The sequence below is a fragment of the Ostrinia furnacalis genome, unplaced genomic scaffold (assembly GCF_004193835.3).
Source record: "Ostrinia furnacalis isolate ACB-3 unplaced genomic scaffold, ASM419383v2 OfSCF0710, whole genome shotgun sequence".
NCBI lineage: Eukaryota > Metazoa > Arthropoda > Insecta > Lepidoptera > Crambidae > Ostrinia > Ostrinia furnacalis.
Window position 1 is genome coordinate 246,205 of NW_021130949.1, and position 26,111 is coordinate 272,315.

Consider the following 26,111-nt stretch of genomic DNA (forward strand, 5'->3'; position numbering starts at 1 on the left):
GCACTTTGATTCTTACTAAGCTTGTGTTGATTTGCATATTTCTTAAGTAGGTACTTGAGAAATTATGAGTTTGTCATAAAGTCATTACGTTTTGCAAGACTTTTTTCTCATTGAATTTTTAAAGTATCTTGGTACCTAGTCCTGAAATTAATAAAGTATTGTCCAATGGCTTTTAACAATGTTGGTAATTTGAAATAGTTTTTGTATTTTATGCACAAACTCCTAAAATAAAGAACATCTATCTTTTGTTTAGTTGGATGGCGACTGAATATCAATTTTTCTTTTATTGAAAAACTGAAAACTGGAAAAATTTAATACACCCAAAAGCACCAAAGTTACAGGTATCGTCACAATGTCTATATTTTATTTTATAATTATTTACCTACTTATTTGTAGTTTTAATTTAGTAGGGCGAAGGGGCAAAGCTTTGTAACCCTTGTATCCTTGACCCAAGAGCCCAATCTCATATCAAGCAGCCCATCGTAATCAAACCACCAATGGCGAATGTAAACATGCATTCGTTGCCAGTAACTTTTCCAGTTTCCGTAATGTTCCTGTAGTGTAATATTAAAATAATATTTCCCGAACTCTAAATTGCCCCGACGTTTGCCGTTCACTCTGTTAATGACTCTTTAATGGGCCAAGACGATGGTTTTCACATATTTTGATTTCCACCTTCCAATTTATTCGCTTTTTGGAGCGAAAGGATGTTTAAATTCAAAACTCGTTACGAGCTCATACATTTATAAGCGCGAACCAATTTACAAAGATCCGTCAAATTGTGATTAACCCATTTAGACCGATAATTATTTTTGTAAATAAATATCGTTTTTTCAGCAAAAACTTACAAAGGGAAGCCTAAAAATCATGAAAAAAATATTTAAAAAAATAATCCATAAATAGGGGGCCGTGGGGAGCCCGTACCATATAGGGTACAGTAGGTCTATAAGCAAGCAAAACATAGTCGTTGTTCAAAGAAGATTTTTATTTATTTTTGTATGATATAAAATAAAAATAAAATTACATGATCACTAATATCACTCTTGACATATCTTGTAAGACGTTTTCTGTGATACTAACCACATTTGGTTCTTTTTCCTACCTTCTCCTAAGTTAGTGAGGATAGCTGAAGAAGACCTGACTTCTTCTGATTTGTTACGTTTAGTGCTATCCATAATCGCATTAAGCAACACGATGATGGAAATTTAGCAAATCCATCGAAGAAAACTCTGAGGGTTATTATTTACATTGACACTCTCTTTATCGCCTAAATCTTCGTCAATCTGATCATCATTAGCGGTCATCTGATAAGACAGCAGTAGAAAAATACCAAGACTGCTTTATGTTTGCTGAAATTATCAAATTTTTCATGAGTTGTGGCAATATGGTGAAGCATCAATAGCCTAAAACAAATGAAAATAATAAATATTAATTATATTTTTTTGCATGATTTGCTCATGCATAGACCTACTGTACCTTATACGGTACACCTATTTTAGACTAGAATAAATCGTATAAAAATAATCTGAATAATATTTTTTGTGTAGTCATGATAACTATTGTACTCTATTTTTAAAATAAAATTGATAAATAACATAATTTACCATGAGTATAAGAAATTATACCTTCTTAAATACATTGTAAATATTTTTTTGGTTTTCTGTCGAGGAATTTCATAAATATTTCCGAAACCACTTGTTAAAACATATTTTAAAATATTTTTATGTAAAATAATCACTTTAAGCTTACCGTCACAATCATTTTTACAAATTAACAACAGTTTGGTACTTCGAAATATTTTCAAAAAGATACCGTACCACATAGGGTACGGTAGGGCTAAATGGGTTAAAACGAGCATGTCGTCTACATAATTTAAGGTCCTAGAAATAGAATTGATTAGTGAAAAAGGAATATAGAGTCAAGGTCTTATTCAGAACTTTAGGTAAAACGACGTTGATCGCAGGTTGATTACCTACTATCATTACCAGCAAAGAAACTAATTTATTGAAACCAAAATAATAAAAATTACGATAACTCATAACGGTTCAACCCAGTCATAAAAACACATAAATAAAACCATACAGCCCTATCATGTTATTTATTGTTACACTAGCTTTCCGCCCGCGGCTTCGCCCGCGTGGATTTTTGTCTGTCACAGAAAAACTTTATCGCGCGCGTCCCTGTTTCAAAAACCGGGATAAAAACTATCCTATGTTCTTTCCCGGGACTCAAACTATCTCTATGCCAAATTTCATCAAAATCGGTTGCGAGGTTTAAGCGGGAAAGCGTAACAGACAGACAGACAGACAGACAGACAGACAGACAGACAGACAGACAGACAGAGTTACTTTCGCATTTATAATATTAGTTGGGATTCCGCTTGGCTCCATTCGATTCGCGCCAATTTCCCATCATAAGTAGCGAAAATGGCGCTGATTACAGTCACGTCAGAACACTTGTTACACGCCGGATCAAATGGCGCGCATCGATCACTAGCGCCATGTTTAGATTGCCAGAATTATGGCGCCTCCGCTTGTCTTTGGATTAGCGGGAAGAAAAATAACACCAATAATTCAACTCTTTTGACTCTAGTATTTGTGTCTCAATCATTAAAATTAGGTACGTGAACCACTTAATTTCTTAAGTAGTATCACATTTGTAGAAAAATATGAGAAAGGTTTCTCTGTACGTTTGGTACAGTTTTTTTTTATCTACAACGAGGAAGCTCTTGGCCTCTCGGAATTTATGTTTAACTTTTTGTTGTTAAAAATGCTTTGTAGGGTGAAATACGATCGAAAGCTTGAATGAAAACTTTTCACGTCACAAATCAGGGTTATGTTTAATTTTAATATAAATTTTCTTTTAAAACGTTTTTGAAAAATCATCCCTAATTCCCTATGCATGCAGTAACAAAAGTCTGAAAGCTTAAAGCCTTAAAGCAAGAAATAGTTTACATTAATTAATTGCTCTATACGGATAAAGCCACTGGCGCCGGATAGTTTTGTTTGACTTCCTTTTAATATAATTACTATTTCCAATACCAACCGACTGTATTAGAGTGTAATGTAAGTACTCAGCGTCTCCACTGACGTACAAAAGAATCTACTTAATGTAGCCGTTCAATATTTTTTCAAACTTACCAATTCATTTAATGGTCCTCCTTCTTCCTCGGCCTTAATCAGTTTGTATTACGTAAACAGATTGATCAAAATTGTTTAGCAAACATATTGATGTTTTAGCTTATTAAATCCGGCTTTGCGTTAGGTAGTGATCGACAGTTTTAGCTTAGCCTAGTTAGCGTCCAATTACTCAGCGGCCGAGTCAGCAGATTCCGAAATAAGATAACGAAAATAATTATACTATGACGTCAGCAAAAACAAGTAATACCAAAAGCCGTAGTCTTTAGCTAAAAATAAAAAGATGTCTAATTTGTATTGACGAAATGACACGAAAGGAACAAAGCAATTCAACGCCCCACACCGTTTCCATTGTCAAAAAGGATTCAAATTAATATTGATGATATCTCACTGTTGGTGCTAGTAAATTAAATTATGGCTTAATTGCTTGACGTCAAATTGATGCAATTACGAAGGCAAGTTGATTGAATTAATTAGTATGTTGAAAATATCCAGTCAATGTATTGGATCGCTTGATTGTTGGTATTCGAACCCTAGATGAAAGAGTAAATTTTTTTGGATCTACATTTACAGTCCACGCCGATTGACTGTGACTATTTTGTAGATAAGAGATGTTAAAAATCTACTGACTCGTACTTAAGTACGTATCAATATTATGATTTCAGTTGATCAAAATTTTTGGAGTTTGGAGTTGGAGTCGGTTTTTTTTTTTTTTATAAAATTTTACTTATTTCTTGCTTTTTAGTTAACTAATTATTACCTTGATGTTACCACTGAAGGTAGGCAGTACACTGAGACCAAAAAAAATTGGTTTATAATCGGCGGAGATATTGCGTATAAAAAAGTTCATCCCCAATTTTCCACCCTTGGGGGTGAAATATTTTCTTCAAATTCGCATGAAACCACCCTTTTGATAATACCTATTCAACAAAAAAATAATCGTTCAAATTGGTTTATAATCGGCGGAGATATTGCGTATAAAAAAGTTCATCCCCAATTTTCCACCCTTGGGGGTTGTTTTTTTTATTATGAAATTTAAATGGGACCACCCTTGAGGTATTACCTATACGCCGAAAAAAGATTTGTTCAAATCGGTTCATAATTGGCGGAGTTATCGCGTAACAAACATAGAAAAAAAAAAAACATACGGGTCGAATTGAGAACCTCCTCCTTTTTTGAAGTCGGTTGAAAAATTCGGTTCTCCTAATTGTTAGAAGTGGAAAGTACTGTGTAAAAGTTTGCTGACTTTAATTTCAATGTTTTCAGATTTATTGACTTGGACTATACTCGTAATGCTAAGTCCACGTCAGAGACATCATTCAGTATTTCAATTTTCTTTATTTGGAACAGACAAACAAATTAACACAAAATTACTTAGCACGCAACTACGGCGTAATTATGAGCCGCCACGGTAACCTCAATTAGGGTAAATAACTCATTATAATTCTAAGAAATTAAAAGACAAAGTAATTACATGTCTTCGATTTTATTATTTTTTGTAACGATCAGGATATTAACATACATTGTTTGGAAGAAGTTATTCATTATGTTTTCACTACGCTATTTAGAGATACGCAGAAAAAGACTTCAATTGTAACGCTGGAAAAGGTTTTCAAACGTTATATCAAGTTGTTTTGAAAATGACTTTTATTACCCTCATCCAAAGTTGCAATCGGAGTCAAAGCACTGTAAACAATTTAAAACTTTAAACTTTCGGCGTCAATTTAGTCATATTTAGATACGTCTGAAACAAATAACTAGCTGTAAATAGGCTTTCTATTCTTATCAGTTACAGTTGATCATTTCAAATATTATTTACATTTTATAATTTATCGTACTCAATAAAAACTCTATAATATAAATGTCTCTATTCAAGATTAGCAAATATACATGGCACATTCAATATAAACAGTTTCTTATGTCATGACAGATACAATTCTCATGTCCAACAATAGCTATTCGAAGTTAAATAGTACCGTTATTTATAATTGTTACATTGCCTTAGATATTCTCCTAGACAACTATATACAAGTTTAATTAAATCTAGTTATTATCACGTTACACGATGATGGAATTGTGAAAATAAAACAATAAAAACACATGTTACCCCAAGACACAATTAAAATGTAAAAACAATTATATTTTCCTAATAGTGGATAATTATTGGAAAGCAAATTAATATAATTTACTGACAATTTATTAATTGGGGAGTATACAAAATATTGTTGTTTATAAGTACACATTGCTATAATTAAAAAACTGTTAACATGCGTAGGAAGAAAATCGTTTTAATAACCACCGTGGGAAGGAGTTTGCGTGCGTTGCTGGATCCAGCCACGATAACTTTTCCATCGTTGGCGTACCATTTGTTGGCTCGGTCTGGCACTCTGTTGCTCTTGATATTTTCGTTGTCTACGTCCTCATCGTATATCTCAGTTCCGTATTCGTCATCAGAAGTTATCCTTTCGTCCGGATATTGGTAGACATGTCTATCGTTGCCCGGGATTTCTGCACGATAAAGTACGGTCTGTTATGTTACTTAAGGGAAAGGTTTTTCTTATTATACTTTTGTATAGAGTCGGCCGCGTTATAAAAACATCGTCTTCGTATTAGAATGGAGGTCCCGAATGAGATGGCGCTTTCGAAGGTTAAGTTTTTAGCTTGATACAGAAAAGGGACATTTTTGTAAAGGAATTCTCTATTTTCGATACAGAGTTCATCCAAGGTAAAGCTCTATCGGAATGGAATAGTTTTGGGAAAATATTATTTGAGTTCAACTTACCGTATAGTCTAATTTTGCTTTCGACGTCTCCTAGGGAGTTTTTCGCTACACAAATGTAGCTGCCGAGGTCTTCTCGCCTTATGTTCTTTATGGTCATGGTCATCTCAGCTTCAAACATGGACTTCTGCCTCACAGTCATCTCGTGATGCTCAGACGGTATTATCAGCTCACCTGCGGAACAATTTATTACTTAAAACACTTGCTTTCAAATTCAATATTAGAATTTCATCTTTCCACGGCGAAGTTTTATGAAAAATGTAAAAAGTTTCCGCAGACACCTAGAGTTTTATGGCTGTCTTATAATTTGTTTCACTTTTATCGGGGATGCGAGGGAGTTAATCAAATGCAAGTAGTATTTAGATTCAGGTGATATTTATGAAGGAAGTTTGCTTATTAAGGACCTTTTCCCACGGCTATCGAGTTATATCCCTAACTTACTGAGAAAGCATTTGTTCACACGGTTAGTATCTCATTTTTGGCAGCTACGATTTTTTGTGGTACAGGTGTTTGCAAACAAATTATGCATGAAGCTGCTAGTAGGAACACTTTTATTAAACAATACTTGTAATTTAACTAGATGCTGTTTTTTACTGGTTCAGTTTTATGAAAATATCTAATAGTGAATTCGAGCGGATCGATTTTTTGGAGGGCGGAAAATCTAGTAATAATACAAAATCCTGCCAAAAACAGTACCTGCAAGAACGGGATGTCATCGTAGCAAAGAGCCCTAAGGGTGTATCGAAAGGGGGTTAGGGATATCTGGGATGACTTACCTGGGTCTTTGACCCAATAGTTAATGGATTTTGGCGAGGACTCGACGTAGCACTCGAGGGTAACATCTGTGCCGAGCGGAGCGCCCACCAGTTGGTTTGGCACCTGAATCACTGGGTGAACTGTGTGGGGAGAACAGATGCACATTTCAAATATTAGTTTTCTACTTTAGTTAGGCTAGATGACAAAATTTCAATTATTTGCCCGTCACCCGTCAGGCAGACATTTAGAAAATTCGTAGTTTTTATGTTCTTTCATTTTTTTTATGCAAGATAAGTTAATCCCTTTCAGTGAAATCTAATGTTTTCAACATCACGAAACTTCTCCATTGAGTTAAGTTTCATGTGGCGACATCCACCAGTAGCCTACATACTCGTATTTTAATAATAACAGTACATAACATAACCAAAACAAATGGTGATCATTTACTAAAGTAGACGTGACACAATAAGTATCAAATTATTATGTAGGTATTTAGTCAAATAATAATCTTCAGTAATTTTTCATCCTCAGGTATCCTCGGTAAACATTTTATTTTTTATTCAACAGTTCACAATAAAAATGATCACCCGGGTGATATTTTTCTTTAATTTTAGCCCAAAAATATTCTATCATAAAATTAATGGATAAGAAATACAGTGAAAAGAATTTAGATTTTTACTTGTAGCCTTGTCAACATAATTTGATTGAGCTTTTTTGTTGGATCTGTCGATGAAATATTTAGGCCTTGTATTTTATCCCGCGCTCCAAACCTACCTGCTGAAGTAATCTTCTCTATAGGTCATAACCAGCGATCGATCTTTTTAAATAAGCTTCTGTTCTGGGTTATCAGACGCTGTATATCATGTACCATAAAATATTGTTGCTTACATTTTTTTGGTATCAAGTTCTTCCATTTTATATGAATCAATTTTTAGGGTTCCTTTAAGATTTTGAATTATAAGAATGCTTGAAAATCAAAGTTGAACTTTATGTCTCAGTAGACATTTTGATAAATTAAATGATTATGCAACTTTTATTACGATCTCATTATTTAAAGAAAAACTACTTTTCAACAAAGGTTTTAAACAGAAATAGAAGAAAAGAAAGTTATGTAGTTACTTAAATAGTCCTTTATTTGTTAACTATTCAAAAAATTATGATCCTGTTTTGATATAATTCCTTTCTAATCTTCCTTATCCAATTTTTATTTATTCTTGATAGAAACATTCAAATGACACACAGTTAAAACTTTATAATCTTGATACAAATAGTTAAATTAACACTTAATACTTACAATGTACACTTATATGGATCCTCTTGCTAACGGTGGGGGGAACACCGTTACCGGCGATGCACAAATACGTGCCCATCTCTGACCGCGAGATCTTGGTCAGCTTCAGGATCTCGCCTTGGTAAGTCAATACTGTGGACAAGGATAGTATCTGAAATCATTATCGTCAGGTGATTTAGTGGAAATTGCAGGATTGTCTCCAATCTTGAAGATTTGCCCTATATTCCCCATGCTAGTTCCAAGAGTCGGGATGGCCAAATGTTAGCAACTTCTTTCTTAGGGTTGATTTTATAATCGTCGGATAACTTTTATCTGAAGAATAAGTTTGGCACATTGATAGTTTCAGTATGGGAAATAAATGTCAAAATGACAAGATTAATCTGCAGTTAAAAGATATCTGACGATTGAAAATTCAGTATTGTCTTAGTATTGTCTTTTACGGAAGGACTTAGATGATCTTATTCTCCTCTGCTGAAACCACATGGCAAGTTCGGCACGGCCACTATATTACAAAATCAGTGTGATACATTGTAAGCCAAATATAGTTAGCAAAAGTGCTAGAAGTTGGTTTTTTCGGAGAAAGCATTTTTCTCTCGCTGCAGTGCGGTAAAGTTAAGATTCTATGTAGAAGCTTCAATCTAGATCAATCCAGTGTTTTAATTTTGTTAATTTGTGAAACAAATAATTGACATGCCTACACTTGTATGTAGGTATGTAGAACCATACTAAAGACTAAGGAACTTTCTTATTGTGTGCTAAATTAATGAAGTGCTCGTCGTAGCTAACAATAATCATAAAATACGGTTCTTGGCTACAACGCAGTTGCAGTGGGGTTAAAATAATAATGAACATCTGGCAAAGCTTAACTTGCAATGAATGTGATTTCGCGAATTTCCGACGTTTCTCANGTATGTAACATAAAATGTTGTTGCTCACATTTTTTGGTATCAAGTTCTTCTATTTTATATGAATCAATTTTTAGGGTTCCTTTAAGATTTTGAATTATAAGATAGCTTGAAAATCAAAATTGAATTTTACGTCTCAGTAGACATTTTGATAAATTAAATGATTATGCAACTTTTATTACGATCTCATTATTTAAAGAAAAACTACTTTTCAACAAAGGTTTTAAACAGAAATAGAAGAAAAGAAAGTTATGTAGTTACTTAAATAGTCCTTTATATTTGTTAACTATTCAAAGAATTATGATCCTGTTTTGATCTAATTCCTTTCTAATCTTCCTTATTCAATTTTTATTTATTCTTGATAGAAACATTCAAATGACACTTAAAACTTTATAATCTTGATAGAAATAGTTAAATTAACACTTAATACTTACAATGTACACTTATATGGATCCTCTTGCTAACGGTTGGGGGAACACCGTTACCGGCGATGCACAAATATGTGCCCATCTCTGACCGCGAGATCTTGGTCAGCTTCAGGATCTCGCCTTGGTAAGTCAGTACTGTGGACAAAGGTAGTGTCTGAAATCATCATCATCGTCAGGTAATTTAGGCATCGTTCATACCAAACGTTTTTTCGGCCACTGACTGTGAGCGCGCGTTACGTAGTTTATCGCTTTTCCACTTAACTTGTCGTTCACACCGAACCGACTATCAATTACGTAGTGCTTTAGTATTTTTAAATTAAAATGAGCATACACACAATCGGCGGCGGACAATACGTTCGGTGTGAACGATGCCTAGTCTCTATTGCAGGACTCTCTCTAATCTACCAGAAGGTTGGCCCATATTCCCCATGCTGGTTCCAAGAGTTGGAATTTCCAGATGTTGAAAACTTTTTTCCAGATCGTCTTTTAGGCAGCACTTAGATGATTCTATTCTACTCTGCCACATGGCATGCGACACGGCAACAAAACTCCAAAATCAGTGGGATACGGCAATAGTAAGGCAAAAATAGTTAGCAAGTGCTAGAAGTTAGTTTTTAGGAGAAAGAGCATTTTTCTCTCTCTGCAGTGCGATAAAGTTAAGATTCTATATAGAAGCCTCTCAATCCAGTGTTTTGGATTTTTTAATTTGTGAAACAAATAATCGACATACCTACGCATAGGTACGGATGTAGATCCATACTATACAGACTAAGAAACTTATCTTGTGTGCTAAATTAATAAAGTGCTCGTCGTAGCTAACAATAATCATAAAATATGGTTCTTGGCTACAACGCAGTTGCAGTGGGGTTAAAATAATAATGAGCATCTGGCAAAGCTTAACTTGCAATGAATGTGATTTCGCGAATTTCCGATGTTTCTCAGAACTGGTTTACTCGAGATGCAGGTATTTGGAATTACTGTTTCTAAGGTAGTATTAATAAGGGCTGTTTTTCCTTCATAATTCTGTATTGTGAATTTTCCAATCACTTCAATGTAATTGGAATTCGATCAATCAGCCGCGTCTATTGCAGACGGCATATAATATGCAGCGGTTTGGGAACATTTCTTTTCATCGCTGTGAGCCGATACGAGATCCTCAAAGATCTCATACGTATTGTCGAACGTTCTTGGAAAGTACTTACACGAGTCTTGTAAGCAATCTTGTTCTAAAGGGTAGTTTTTTTTCATTAAATGAAAAGTTACATTATTTGACAATTTAATAAATAGGTGTATGATGAAAAGACATTATTATGTAGGCTGATATTTATATCGCCAGCTTGAATTTTAAAATTAATGATATTCGTCACAACTCTGTTTTAAATATTTTTCTTTTTTCAGCCATCTTCATTTATTTAAGCTTATGAACATTACCAATATAAGCTCTTTTCAACATAAATTGTTCATCAACCAAATCCGTTTAAGCGTAATGATCACGTTTTTTCAATAAACCATTAAAACGCTTTTCGAGTACAATAAGATCTAGGAGTCTATTCAGTGCAGAACTCTACTAATTACGACAAACTTTAAACAATACTGGACTCGAAACTCATCCCGAGAATGGTCGCCGCACGGCTCATTGTGAACCACAAATGCGGTCACACAGACACTCGTATTATTATACATATTCGGAAAAACAATGCCGTCCTTGCGCTATTCAAATAACTAAGACAAATGGAATATTTTTTCAACACTTGTGCTGCGAATTTTTGGACTCAATTATATTTTGAAATGGAAACTTGCAAATTTTATGAAGGTACACATAATAAGGTCAGATCGTGGGTACGAAGTGGAACAAAAGGCTACCCGAATTACGATTTTGTTATTATGTCCACCGAGTGAGCACGCTACTCGTGTTTTACCTAAAATATTATGTTTCATAAGGTTTTGTTTCACCTACACATGGACGAATTTTCAAAATATTTGTTACATGAGAACAGATGTGTAGGCTTACGTTTCACGATTTATTTTGAGGCGTATTTGAATCAAGTGGAAATATGTTTTATAAAGAATACTTGTCCTTATTATTTTACTTTCTTTGAAAAAATAAATGCTGTTTTACTAATGAACAATCTTGTAAAAAGCTTCACACCCATTAGTTTTTGCTTGCAATGAGTGCTAAGTAATTCTCTACAGTTCTTAACATTTTGATATACGCTACTATTTAGGTACAATAATACATATCTAAAATTGAAAGACATAGAAAAAGAGATAATAAGAAGTCTATAAAAATTAAGTAAAGTTTTAAGTTTCATAGTCATTAAGATTATTCATAAGCTAAAAAAATATTAGCCAGTAAATGAAAGTCAGAAAAGTTAAAAAAATATTATTATCATTAATATTTTTTCGCTGCTAAGCTGTCTATAAGACAAAAACCAAATACGACCCTAAATCACGTACAAGTATCACATAACCCTTCCACGCCGATGTTGTTTGAACGAGGAGTAATGGTGCTATGAAGAAATTTACCCGAAATTGTTGCTACGTGACCGGTTAGTAGGAACTAGGGAAGTGGGGAATTGGGGAAGCAGGGAGGTTGGACCGCGTCAGATAACGGACGTGACTGACTGATTGGACATTGGTAATCTTGTCTTATAAGTACTATTTCGAAATGTAGGAAAATAAAGCAATATGTTTAATACCTTATTTCAGGAATAATGGGATTTGTAGTAGACTTCTTAAAGTAATCTTGATTGATTGATTTATAAGTAAAGCTCCAGCTGGTTTTGTAATTTGGAACGTAAATTGTTAACCACCCACATAAACATCTCGTGGTGTTAAATTGTAACAGATCCATTAGGAGTTTTTAATGTCTATTTTTTTCAGTCTAGGATTACTTACCTGACATCTTTTAAAAAACTTTAAGCAAACTGACAACAATAAAATGAATGATGTGTAGGTGACCCAGTCTTACTCTAATCACAAAATACTTAGGAGTCTAATGGTGTTCGTGGCTGTGCAAGTATTTTGCTGTGTGTAATATATTTTGTAAGTTTATACAATAAAGTAAATAAATAACAAAATTTTCAGAGAGTAATCATAACAAAGCTGCAACAAATAAAAAAAACAAGTGAAGTTGAAGAAGATATAACATTACTTTCGTTAGTAACATGGTTCATTTGATAGTTATATTAATGAACTCCCCGAATTTAATCCTTCATAATAAGCTGTATAATAATGTTTACCAAAAACGAGATTAAATGCCCTGCTCGCTGTAATTTACCTATTCCATAAAGCGGGTTTCTGGTTAGTTACCGTCGGATCTCGTGTCTTTGTGTAGTTCGGTTCGGCTAATCAACTTAATATGACCTATTACAGCTTGTGAGTAAATAGATTTAGTTTATGTATTAAGATTATACGAATTTCAATGAGAGTTACAGTGAATATGTTGAATATTTGGGTTATTGTCTATATTCTACAAAATTGGAAGATTCATAAAAATAAATGCGTCATTTATAAACAAACATGCGTTATTTGAGAATTCAGTCATTTGTTGTGAGAAAAATGATTGATTCTGTGGCAAATCAATAATAAGCCATTTTTTATTGTTGAGTGTTTAAAGCTAATTTAAGATTTATTCGTAAATTATCTAGGTCGGAAATAATATTCGAAGCTAGGCCGCCAGAGATTACAAAATATCTGCTTCAAAATGACGACCATCTTCAATCGAATTAGAGCAGCATTGTTTTTTATTATAAGGCTCCACATTTATAAATTGTTTTTTTCTTTTTTAATTATGTAGATTCTGTACTTGTCGAGTGAATACAGCATTAAGTAGGTAAACTCTTTATCTCAGAATGACGTAAATAAACATTGCTTCAAAAGTTAACTTCAAATCTCTATAACACTTCTAACCAGCTCATTCAAAAACCTAATAGAAAAATGAAATCCCTGTAAAAATCTCAAAGGTTTTATGCATTTACACCTAGAGCATAAGCTCGTTAGCAGCTAGAGAAATGTAAATTTACGTTCACGCCGGAGAGGAATTCGCAGATTGGTTATGCAAGCGATATTGTCTTTTTGCGATCTTGATGCGGGAATTCGAAATGGCACAAAAACTCCTGCATCATGATTTAATTATTTGAGTGGATTGTTATGGCTGTGAATATACTTAGCTACGTAATGGGTAAATTGAAATTTCATATTTGGTAATTTCTCTTGACGTTTACAGAAGAATTAAAATTAAGTCATATTTACGAATCATAAAATAGAATAATCTTTATTGCCAAAACTGTGTACCTACAATCTGCTGGTTAAAATGCAAAAAATTATGTTACAATAGTGTTACCTATATTGGGCATAAAATATCCAATTCGATTTTAAAGTATGAAACCTTAATTATGTAGTTTCTTAAATAGGATTTAAAAATACGCGAGTTTTTAATTAAAATAAAAAGAGTAAAACGGTAGGTAGCTACTTGTGAAACAAGCAACAATAATGTTCTTTTGAACGTATACTTCTAAGAAAAAAGAGTCCGTTGAAGCCTGCATCCAACGTCTCCTTTCAATTTTCAGAAAAGTAAGTAATTCGTTGTTAATGCCAATAAATTAATCAGGTGAAGTTAATAGACTACCGTAAATAAAATTAAAAGTTAAACAGGACAAAAATGTTTGAACTTAGATGGTACACATTTAAGATCTCATAGCCGTCGAATAATACAAAAATAATTTAAATAAGTCATTTGTACCTTTGCTTTTTGCACCTGTGTGGTCCCGAACGACAATTTCTTGGCCATCTTCTCTTTTCCACATGACCCTCGGGGGCGGCACTCCCCGCGCCTTGCACGAGACCCTGGCTGTGCCTCCTTCGGGCACCATCGTGTCTCCCGACGTCTCCTCCGGGATGAAGTCTGGAGGTATCACCACGTCGAGGAAGCCCATCTGGTTGGAAAGAGATTAAAGTTTGGCTGTAGATGTTGATTCTATACTTGCTCCATAATAGGTTTTATAAAATACCGATATACTCGTAGTTTCATTAGTTTAGTTTAGAGAACCATTAGTGACTGACATAGCCCGCATAGTTGCTAAAATCAAGTGGCACCACGGGCACCACGGACACCACGGGCCGGAAGACGTAGTGTGGACAGGCCCCTTACTAAATGATCTGGTGAAGTTCGCGAGAAGAATCTGGATGCGGACAGCACAGGACTGGTCGTTGTGGAAATCCTTGGGGACCTTTGTCCTGCAGTGGACGTCATTCGGCTGAAACGATTTCATAGAACACGTCTATAATTTTCTTCTTTAACTGAAGGCAAGTTAAATACTCGGAAACAAGATTCTATGAAACTTTGCTTCTGCTCTTAAAGCAAACTAACTTCTGGAGTTGCCTAAGAAAATAATGCAAGTCGCATAACTGCATGTTATCAAAGTACAACTCAAACACATTAAAAAGCGGTTACTAAGGTATTCACTTTCCAGACAATCCTAGGGCTACACCGTAACTCCTCATGTAGTTTCTGGCTTATCTTTCAATGCAATATTCGAGATAGTCAAAACTGTAGATTACGTTTTAAGGTCATAGGGGATCAACAGCGTATCGCTTTTCGCGAGCTGTCTCATCGCCTTTTGCGCGCGCTCTGGCGAGGCGTTTACATTACGGTGCGGATAAGTGTACGTTGCAGTATCAAGTTTCATAAAAAAGAATACTTACTGACCGCCTCGAGTTGATACGGTTACAATAAGAAGTAGCCCCGCTGGCACGGGCCGCTTTTGGATTCAAAAGCTACTGGTCATGAAAATCCAATTTATTCAAACATACTTATTAATCGCTTCCTGGAAATAATTATATGTGATATCTGAAATTAATATTACGATGTTTACCCCAAGGTTAATTGCTATTGAGCTCATTCATTTCCGATAATATGGACATCGGACCCTATGCCTTTTTTCATCTTTTATTACTCAGAAAGTGAATACCAAAGTGTGTGTATTAAAATTTCTATGAAATATTTGGATCGTCTAAGTAATCTTTACTCAGCCCATTTGAAGGTAATAAGACTGACCTGACTTTTCATAGGGTCCGTGTTGATTTGACACATATATTGCCCCCTGTCTTCTTCCTGCACGTTCTTGATGTGGAGGTACCAGGTCGAGTGGTCGCTGTGGGAGACAGACACGCGGGAATTGTGCGTGATGACCAGCTCGTGGATAGCTTGGATGGCCTTCGTGTCTGCTTTTACCCAGCCCACCTGGAGATATAGTTTAATTAAAAGTCTAATATGTAAGTGTAACAGTGTGCATCCCCTGTCGAGCGGTGTAGAGTGAAAAATATGCACATAAATAAATAATGTTACTTATTTAAAAATCGTTAATTTTAATTATGATGGACATTGTTTTTGACCCATAAAAGTAGGTAGATATATTCAAAGTCAAGTAAATAGAGTTTACTAATGTTAAAGCTGAATAACCATTTTTGTTGATCGCCTGATTTGATGATTTGATCATCGGATCACAACTTGGACTTTCTAATGGAGTCAGAATGGAGAATCACATGTGCCCCAAAAATGTCCGTTTGGTAGATAAGAAAGATGTTTTTATCTTTCAAGAAACTTGTCATGTATTTATCACCCGTTCGCTTTGTGTGAGATGAAATCAGATCGCGGTTGATAAACATTAGCAATATCTAAGTTTCTGACGCGATTTAAATGCAAATACTGTTACAACATTATTCGTCTTTACAAATACACAGCTACGTTATTTGGCACTCACTATGCGCAAACCAAGGAAACAACAAAGCTGACTCTAATTCCCATGCAAGGGTACCTCGCTGTTTTACAATTAAATGAATGGAACAAAATTAGAATTCTAGCTCGAAACTTTACAGGTCTTAACTGAACTATATAAACACCAATGCAAAATTGACTTTGCCAATTTGCTGATAGCTTCGCTACCATTTATTTTGTTGCGAACTCCGAGATAACAGTTTTAAAGTTGTTGCTTGGTTGTAAGATTCTGTTTTTAGCGGTTCCGTGCAATCTGTGTCCAGTTTGTTACTTAACATCTTTCGCAATTTGGTAGGTACAGCGATTACATTTTTAATTGCCATTATATTGAACATGAAAGAAAAATTTTCATTATTAAATTAAAGGCTTCTGACTTATAAAAATAATCATGAAAATTGTATAATATTACCAAGTTAATCACTTCACTTCCAGTAATTACTGGAATTTGATTATTAATTCATCTTCCTTTTACATCGTGGACAAGTATACATTCCTTGAGGTGGACGACCAATCGATTTTTAAATTACCTTCGTAACTTTGAACTCCATGTACCAAGAAAGCAAAGGGACTATAATTTAGGGTGTAATTTCTTTATGGGGGTAGTAATTTGCCATTCGTTACATACCCGGTAGTTGCCAAGGTTGACGACGATACATTCGAAGGTCGCGTCGCGTCCGATGGGCACTGTCAAGTTCGTGATGGGCTCGCCGAATTCGGGCACCTCAACACCTACACCTGCTAACAAGAAACACAAAGCTAAGTATTAACTATAGTTACAATAGTCATAGTTATAAATATTTACTTATATTATGTTAGAAGCAAAAGTTCTTAAGTGAATAAATACGTAATGAGCCTACTAAGGGTATTGTAACTAACGCCAGTATTTACTATCATTACTATGAGGTCTCACAGTGTGCGTGGACGCACAGGGTGACACACGAACGAACTAATCACAGAGCTCTATTCAACGCTGTGCGTTCGATTTGCTTCTTCGGGCGATAATTACGGTGTACGTTATGCTCCGCTACGGTGTGCTACGAAGCACTACGATGCGTTACGCTCCGTTACGATGCGTTACGCTCCGCTGCGATGCGCTACGCTTCGCTACGATGCGGTACGCTCTGCTACGGTGCGCTACGCTACGTTCTTGATCATCAATCTCATTCAAATAATACAAACGCGCTCTGATGGAGCAAACTTTCTCAGAAGATGCCTTTCATTATTTTAGTCTAAGACTTGTAGGTATCGTTACAGAGTTCGAAGTAAGCCAGTGCCGTCATATTGATTTCACCTTCCAATCAAGATTAGCTTTATTCACATCACTAGAAATAAAATTAATATAATCTATTGTCAATATCAGTTAGTTCTGTTTACAAGATTGTTGTATTCTAGCGGTGTCAACGTTAGTAAAGTAAGCCTGTACGTCTTTGCTGGGATGTTTCTTTATGCATTACTTGGGTGGTTTGTTTGAAATGCCGCTCTTCCACGAATTGGTGACGGAGTTTATAACAAAGATGTAAAAAGCCTTTGATTTGTTATTTATTTAAGAAATTTAGAAAGTTTGGTACGGCATTACTATAATACTCGTAATGTTGTGGTAGGTTCATCAGAAACTCTATTGAGATATAAATACTCGACAATTCCTCGCCTATTATTAAAGACAACTTTTTTTTTATCCACAACGAGGAAGCTCTTGGCCTGTATCTCATCTGATGGTAAGTGACGATCAGGCCGAAGGTGGAAGCGAGCTTCACCCGGAATCTTCAACCATGGAGGAACTGGCTATCTTACCTCTAACTGCCGGAACACAATAATGCTGTTGCAACGTAACGTAACTTGCTGGCAGAATTCGTCGCGTACCTATTTATTTAGAACAATTCAGTTGTATTTTTGGTTTCCATTCTTAATAATTAATCGTACTTTAAAGAACACTTTATAAAACATTTTAATTTTAATTTTGTGTTTAATTTGTAAATGTTTACACGTACGAGATACATCAGACCAGTACAATGGTGAAGCGGAAAGTCGTGCGAAAACGCTGCGAGGGCTTAAGGGCTTGACGACCCCTTACCTGGTAATGAAAACAATTTGCTCAAAAAATCCACGAGTTATATTTTATTAATGATAATTGTAAAGAAGAACGATTATTATTTACAGGTAATTAAATTATTAATGTTCTCAACGTGTAAGCCGCGAGACTCTTAGGAATTTTAAAGGGTTACTGTTGGCATTTACGAGTACCTACTGAAAATTGTGAAAAACATGGTGATACTGTAGCTACATTAAGACCATTGTTTTCATATCTGAGTTAATACTCGTATCAAAAAGTCTGTTTTAATCATTCGGCGAGTTGAGATACAGAGACAAAAGTCTGAATTTAAAACATTTTGCCAATAATCAAAAATAAACAAAACACAACCGTAACAAACTTTCTACCTGCAAAATAATGTGTTTTCACTCGGGTGTTAGTTAATTCTCGTTACGTGAGAACTACGAATAACAATTAGGTGTCAAAGTGGCGGCGACACATAGGTGCGTGTTGAATTAGTTCCCAAGACAATGTTGACGCAGCGTCGCCGCTACAAGACGAAACTTTAAGGAACATTGGTTTGCTTGTGTCACAGTATAAATAGATCAGCTAACTAAAATAGAACAAGAGCAGTTAGAGGTAAAATTCAATCAAACCACCACTTTGCGATCACATATCGGGTGTTGGTGAGAAGGAAAATATACGAGCAGGTAAATCGGAAGTTGCAACTGTCGTTTTAGCTTCATTTGGAAATAATAGTGGTATATTTTCATTTCAGTCTATCAAGGAAATAAAAAAAAAATACAGTTAAACATAGAACCTCCTCCTTCTTTTAAGTCGGTTAAAAAACTACCTACTAATGAAGACTACTCTCCCTTTCTTTTTGCACTGAATAGTGTCTTTTAGTCATAAGATGAGAACATTCATCGTCTAGTCGTTTATCAAACTTAAGTACTCTACCTACCGCTATACCGTTAAAACGTTGCGTAAATTTTTTATTAAATGAGCAATAAATACCTTTATTATTTCCCTACATGATTATTAATGGGTAGGCTCATCTTCCTGAACTATGCGCGTTCTCGGGCTTATCGCAACCAAGCCGCAGTCCCCACACAGTTAACTCTCTCAACACGGTTCGAAAGTAGGCCAAAAATGTATTTAGTGCGATAAAAACACTCGTTAGTTTATCTAAGTTCAGCCAGTACGACTTCAACGGGTTTCTGGGAGGCATTGGAATTCTATACAACTGGAAAGTTGGCCGGCTTGATAGAAAGGAAGAAGTTCTTGAATGGTGGATAGTTAGTCATTGAAATTAGTGTTGTATATTTTGTTTTGCAAAAAGTTTCCGTTACGTTGCCAGACTTTACGAACCATCGTCATTGTGTATCCCTCAAAAATTATACCCAGAACCACTTGATCAATCAAGAATATCAAATTCTCTGATGAGTAAAAATTTTTGTTGCCAGAAATATTTTTAGACTTACTTGCACTGATTAGGGCTTCATAATCATCATCATCATCATTTCAGCAATAGGACGTCATTTCTGAACATATGCCAATGATTTCCATACTTAATGAGATTAGATTAGGGTTTGTTTATTATTATCGATACCTATGTCAGATACCTAACTATAATTGTTACTAATCCGATGACCATGAGCAACTTTGTAGTATCAAATCGTTCGTAAATAGCCAAATACAGAAACTTCAGGAAAAATCACGTAAATCAATTTAGCGCTACTGCGCTGAAGTGGTTGCGTATAAGTTGGAAACTGTAATTTTTCTGTGCAGTAGGAAAAGAACTAGCGTAGACAAAATCGGAACTGCAGATATCCAATTTTACATCTTACTTTAACGATTGATGGGTCAGTTTGGCTTGCATTACCTACACGCAAGTAAATAATACCAGAAAATTGTAAGTATTGTAATTTATCTAAAATATTTATAAAATATGGAGGAGACCAAAAATGTTGCAAATTATTAACGAATTTCTTTTTATAAATGGGTTTCCAAAGAATCTTTAAGCTTATTTCAGCCACAATATACCTGATATTCATTTATTATCACGAAAAGTTCCCAACCAAACACCGCTGTCAGTTGTATACGCTGCTATCACAAAGTTGCCCACGATACTGTCACGCGCAGTTGCACCTAGCCCGAAGACCTGCGCGAAGTGTCAACTAACCACTTCAACTTACCCCGTTATACGCGGTCTCAACTCCGCGAATAACTTCACAAGTGATAGTAACTAGACCGCCTTCTATCGTGGAATTGCTAACTAACAGAATTATTCAGAATGTTCGTGTTGCAAAACTGCGAACGTTATTAGGCTGTATGTGGATCGCAGTGTCACTTACAGTTGCGCGGCAAAGTTCGGTTTCGTGTTAATCTGCAATTAAATCATGTGCCTGTCCGCGTTGCTGGACGCTAGTAGTGATAATTTGGGCTCTGTTTTTGTTTTATCCGACTTAGGCATTAGATACGAATTTATTTCAGTATTCTAAGGCTGAATTGCACCACCTAACTTTGACCGTAACTTTAACCAGTGCTTTTTGTGTGGAGTTTGACAGATTTTTGACGTTTGTTAAAGTAAGATGGTGCAACCAAGCCTTAAAATATACCAACTTATTGCCGCAATACACTTTTTCTTAATCTATATAAATAAAAATGAATTGATGTTCGTTAGTCTGATTAAAACTCGAGAACGGCTGGGCCGATTGAACTGATTTTGGTTTTAAAATGTTTGTCGTAGTTCAGGGTAGGTCTAAACGGTGAGCAAATACGCGCGCGTTATTGTTTTTCTGTGACAGACAAAATTCCACGCGGGCGAAGCCGCGGGCGGAAAGCTAGTTTATAATATAAATTGGTTATGCACACGCAGATTTCATTTAGGTAACTTCATTTTCAATGTAACAATTTAATGAAACTAATGCACGATTATGTACATATTTGCAGATTAGGTAGGAGGCCTTTTTTAGGGTAAGTGAAATAAAATTTCGTGTTTTTTTAGCATTGTTTGATGATACAATAAATAACTAAGGAGCCTTCTATTAAATAAATCTAAATCCTGAGGCGTATTTAGCTTGAATTTTCTGTCCGATTCCAAATAAATCACATGTCTTTCATGGTTGGCTGGAGAGTTGCTATTGTGAATACCGAAGCTCTTCTCAGAAAAACGATTTCGTACGAAATTCTGGACACAGCTGAAAATTATGTTACAATCTTTGCCAAGTAATCTGTAATGGTAATACAGTAATAACTTTTGTTTTTTTAAGTTTGTAAAACATAATACGGTTAATTAGGCACTCCGTTTTTGTTAGTGATATTTGGCATAAAGTTTAAGGTCGTTGAGTAGGTAGTACTTCAGTTAGTGAATATAATTTTCTAAAACAATTCCCTCGTAACTATCCGGGGCCTTGTAGATACATTAATTTGTAACTAAACATGACTTTCGCTTTAGAACTTTATACGTATTTCATCTAGTTTGTCTATGACTTTTAGGGCCAAATGTTGGTATAATCTCCAACGGCGTCCACTCCGTAAGTATCAAAGTTTCATACTTATGGCCATATACATGTGCGAAAATTGCACTTGGCTCAGAGATATGGTTCTTCCAAAAGACAAGGACCTAAGGACCGGTTTTTTGTCAAGTTTACGAGTCACGCGAGGCTGAATAGTCAAGCCCTTGGAAAAATAAGCTCTATTATTAACGCCATTGAGTTCGAAAAAAGGAACTTTTTTATTCTGATGTTAGGGCATTCAACGCAACTGAGAACAATACTTTCATATTTAATACGACTTTATTGACATGTAAAAGGAAACAAATTGAATTTCGGGTCACGCGTTTGGAGAAATTGTTCCCGCTTTTTATGTATCATTATTTGTTATGTACCCATTTTATATGTTAATTTCTGGGTATGTAATGTAATATTGTGTAAGTCGTGTAACTTTAGTAACGTAAATTCTCAAATTCAAATTCAATATCGAGAATTGATTACACTTAGCAAATGTAATTTTCTACAAAATATCATTTATGTTCCTACTACTAGCTACGAAATCCTTATTCTAGCGATATCAATGTGCACTTACGTCGTTGTACATTGGGAATCATTAATTAAAAAAAACATGAAAGGAAAAAATAATCATTAACAACAGGAAGTTTAAAAAAAGAAAATGATTGGGTTTACTAAGGCTTTATCGACTGAAAATAAATTAAAGATAGCAAAAGATACAAAATAAAAAAGCATTTCGCTAACAAAAACAACTTGTTTATCAGTTTTGCGTAAAAATACTTGGCTGAAGACTGTAAATATTATTTCCCGGGCGTTTTATTTTTGACTAAAGCGAAAATTAAATATTTTTTTTCGTTGTTTTGAAACTGGTATTATTAATTTTTGAACTAACCGTTAGTAGGTACCTACTTATAATGTAACATGTATTATTTATTTTAAAAACTATTCTCTTTTAAGTGTAATGTTTGTTGTATAGTTGTTTCACCTGGCCAACTTACATTACAGGGCCGTATCAAGAACAGAAAAAATCTTATGCCTGTATTATATCCCTCTAGATTACATTGGGCAAGGATGATATTTCTAGTTATTTTAAGAATTTTGTTGACGCACTATAACCAGTTTTATTACTTCAGTTTCGGTTGAAAGAACCCGATAAAATGACTTCGATTGAAGCTTCGCTGTAAGCAGATGCGAGTAAGTAAAAGTAAAAATATGATAAGTAAAATGTAACTACTGGCATCGAGATACAGAGTAAGTTATACATTTTAGAATCTTAATCAAAATATTGTTATGTCGGTCCTGCAGGACATAAACAGCACCCTGAACCCCTGGGTACGTCCCTGTAGGGAGTAGTAAAAGTGGCGTTTTGCCTCGGCAGCGTCCACAATATCGCCACAGACTGGGACGCAGTAAAATGTTTACAAAATACCCGTTTTGTGGTGGCGCCTGTAAGTGTTTCATATTGCTTTTGTATTACCCGTTTGCGTAGTGTGAGATCTTGGAATACGATTGGATTTTGCGGACTGTGGGAATGTTTTGGTGGCTCTCATACGCTTTTGTAAGGACCGTTTCTGCGACATATTAGAGTTACATGCCTGCTTTGTAAGGTTTTCATGGTTGAAGCAAATAAAACAAATTACGATTACGTTCGAGTATTTATGATTTCAGTTTATTTTGGGGTGGTTAAGATGAATAATAAATACAAATGCTTAAATTAAATACTATTTGGTACACACTACACAGTTACCTATGTTCTAGAAGTAACATTAACAATGCTTTCATGTAACTTTTGCACCATTTGCACTTCACTCATTTGTTGCACGAGTGTATTGTTACGTTATCAACGTTAACCCATATTTAAACGGTTGTACTTTCAATTAATGGTTANTTAAAATTTAATCAACGGTCTGCATCGGGAAATACCCTTCAACTGTTCCGGAACATTGTTTATCAGAATTCCACATCTGAATTTTCAACTTGGCAATTTCAACGGTGATACGTTCATAAATTCAATGAAATTACCCATCTTTCTGCGCTTCAAAGGGGCCCATATATTTCCCCTTGGAGACAGCTCCTTGCAATGCGACCATCACGCGGGAGATAAATCAGTATGGTCGCACAATATCACGAAAAAAGCTTACGCTCATGAATTTTTAAATTTAAATTACTTGCCCGCTTCAAGGTTTGGGGCCATTGTGGAACTCATTTGGGAAATGGATTACGGGGAAGAAAACAAACAATTTGAGGGTTAAAGTACAATTATTACTACGTTAAAGTGCTTTAAGCCTAATTCCTTTTGAACTTGGACGCAATCAACCGAATAGCGTAATTTTTCCGTTTCTAGTTCATGATTAAATTAGGATGCCCAAAACCGAGCCACGAATATTGTTTCATTATACCCGAAACTCAAGTAGAAATTGTAAAGTTAATAAGGTTTACGAGTTTTAAAAATAGCTATTTATTAAAATTAAACCTGTTCAACATCTTACAGTATTTTTTACTTGCGGTTTTTCGTGTGATTTTTAGTCTATCACAGAAAGCGCTTTGAACCCTTATTATTACCGCAAGCAAAATAATTAGTTTTAACCTATTTTATTACCACGCAAAAAGGCGAAATTACTGATTTTTTAATCATTTACACAGAATGTTCGTCCTCTTTTCTCCTAAAAGTGGCCTCGAAGGTCCAATAATTTATCTCTATGCCAATTTTTTAAAACTGTTCAACGTAGGCGTGACAAGGTACAAGGTAGGCAAACTTAGTTGCTTTCGCATTTGTAAAAAAAATTGTATAGACTAGCGTTACTTAACCTTTTTTGGCCACGGACCCCTTAGGAAATCGAGCACAATTTTAAGGACCCCCTTAATTAAGCACCAATAAATTTCGATTACGAGACTTTTGGTGGCATTTATTTATGATTGTTAAATGGTCCATAGATATGGCTGGGGGTCCCATACATATTCTCGCGGACCCCCAGGGGTCCGTAGACCACAGGTAAAAAAACTCTGGTATAGATAACAAAATACCATTGTTAATTCTCAGATAATCCGCGATCTGCTTGTTTAATTTAAATGGAAACTAAATGAAAGTTCCAGCTGGTCATTTGTCATGGCCGGCCTTCCCGGTTCCGTTAGCAAGCTGCTTTTATTAATATTTCCAGCGATTCAGCGCTTTATTAGCAAACAACGTCATGTGGTTGATAAATTATTAATGTGGTCGCACAGCTTGTGTTTTGTGACCCGTTTTTTGTGGGGCTACATCTGTTTTTCGAACTAAATTGTGTCTAGTGCGAATGGTTTTGCCATTTCAATTTCAGTTTTATAACAGTCTCAACGTTCTGCTGAATATGTGCAAATGAATGTGGGTAAAATAAATTCTGTAAATTGAGGGTTACGACAGATTTTAGATTTGGAATATGGATAAATTCGAGCCCTTACCTATGGTGAAATATTAAGTGAATTGTTCCGACCCTTGCCAAAGAGAAGGATTGTTTGTTTTGGTTCATATTGAGGTCATTTTAACGTCCACAAGGAACACGGATCATGCGCAAACAAATGAAATATTAAATTCAACAATTTTATTATTCTGAAAGTCAGCTAGAAACCACCTAAGGTTCCTTTTTTACCACGGTCTGGGCAAGCTTTCCAATTACTACGAGTCTTTGCGGCTTTATAAAATGTCTTGCCGACTGTGCTTAGCAGGATCTCCTGAATACTGATTGCCAATATTTGCAGCTAGAAATATATCTTTTAAAGATATTATATTCGATAATGGAGGCTTAAAATAGCTATATTATTTCAACTTCAGCTTTGTTTGAGTAGGGTTATAAATTAATTACAACTTCATTTTACGTACTCATTAGTGATCAGAGGCTAGCAAATAAGTCGTATTTTGTCTACAAGCACTGTTTTCCACGACCTTGAAAATACATACATTCCAACTGACTGTAAGTACTGTAACATACAAGCAACCTTATTACCAATGGCATATTGACTTAGTTAACCGATTATCCTAAAACAAGCTCTCAAGTATAATGCCATCAAGTACCTACAGACGACGGATCATTAAACTAAACGCTGAATAGCTAAACATCTTATTTATTTGTAATAGGAATCATTTTACCACAAAAGTGTATAGTGTCACGTGCCGTCGACTGTACACTGAAGCTCAGAATATCGGGCCACACTAGCTCTAGAACTTGTGCAAACATATCAATCTATCTTAGAGTAAATAAGGCTAGTCCAGTCTGACGGTCTGCCTAAGATGGTTAAGTCCCCACCGTGGCCCGGACTTATAAAACGAATGCCCATTTATCATGGACCGTCTTGGACATTTGAAACGCAATTTCAGGATGCAAGTGGTTTTTGCTGGAGCTTCCAAGAATGCAGCGTTTTTTGGCGTTCTTATTACGACTTCTAGCTGTTTTTACTTTAAACTAGGTCATCTGTAATGAGTCTTTTCTATATGTTGTTATAGAAAAGACAACAAAGGGCAATTA

At 35.1% G+C, this 26,111-nt stretch overlaps 1 protein-coding gene across 1 annotated transcript in view; it reads right to left on the reverse strand.

Annotated features, from left to right (window-relative positions):
* Window positions 1-4,694: 4,694 nt before the first annotated feature.
* The window catches only part of LOC114349886 (lachesin), an 80,604-nt gene continuing 59,187 nt past the window's right edge, over window positions 4,695-26,111 (reverse strand). Inside the window, exons 3-9 of the mRNA XM_028300478.1 lie at window positions 16,700-16,812; window positions 15,355-15,540; window positions 14,041-14,233; window positions 7,967-8,095; window positions 6,693-6,812; window positions 5,920-6,090; window positions 4,695-5,645 (exon numbers count right to left, since the gene is read on the reverse strand). Of these exons, the coding sequence (XP_028156279.1) occupies window positions 5,389-5,645; window positions 5,920-6,090; window positions 6,693-6,812; window positions 7,967-8,095; window positions 14,041-14,233; window positions 15,355-15,540; window positions 16,700-16,812 (1,169 nt within the window). The 3' untranslated portion in view covers window positions 4,695-5,388. The remainder of the gene's footprint in view (window positions 5,646-5,919; window positions 6,091-6,692; window positions 6,813-7,966; window positions 8,096-14,040; window positions 14,234-15,354; window positions 15,541-16,699; window positions 16,813-26,111) is intronic.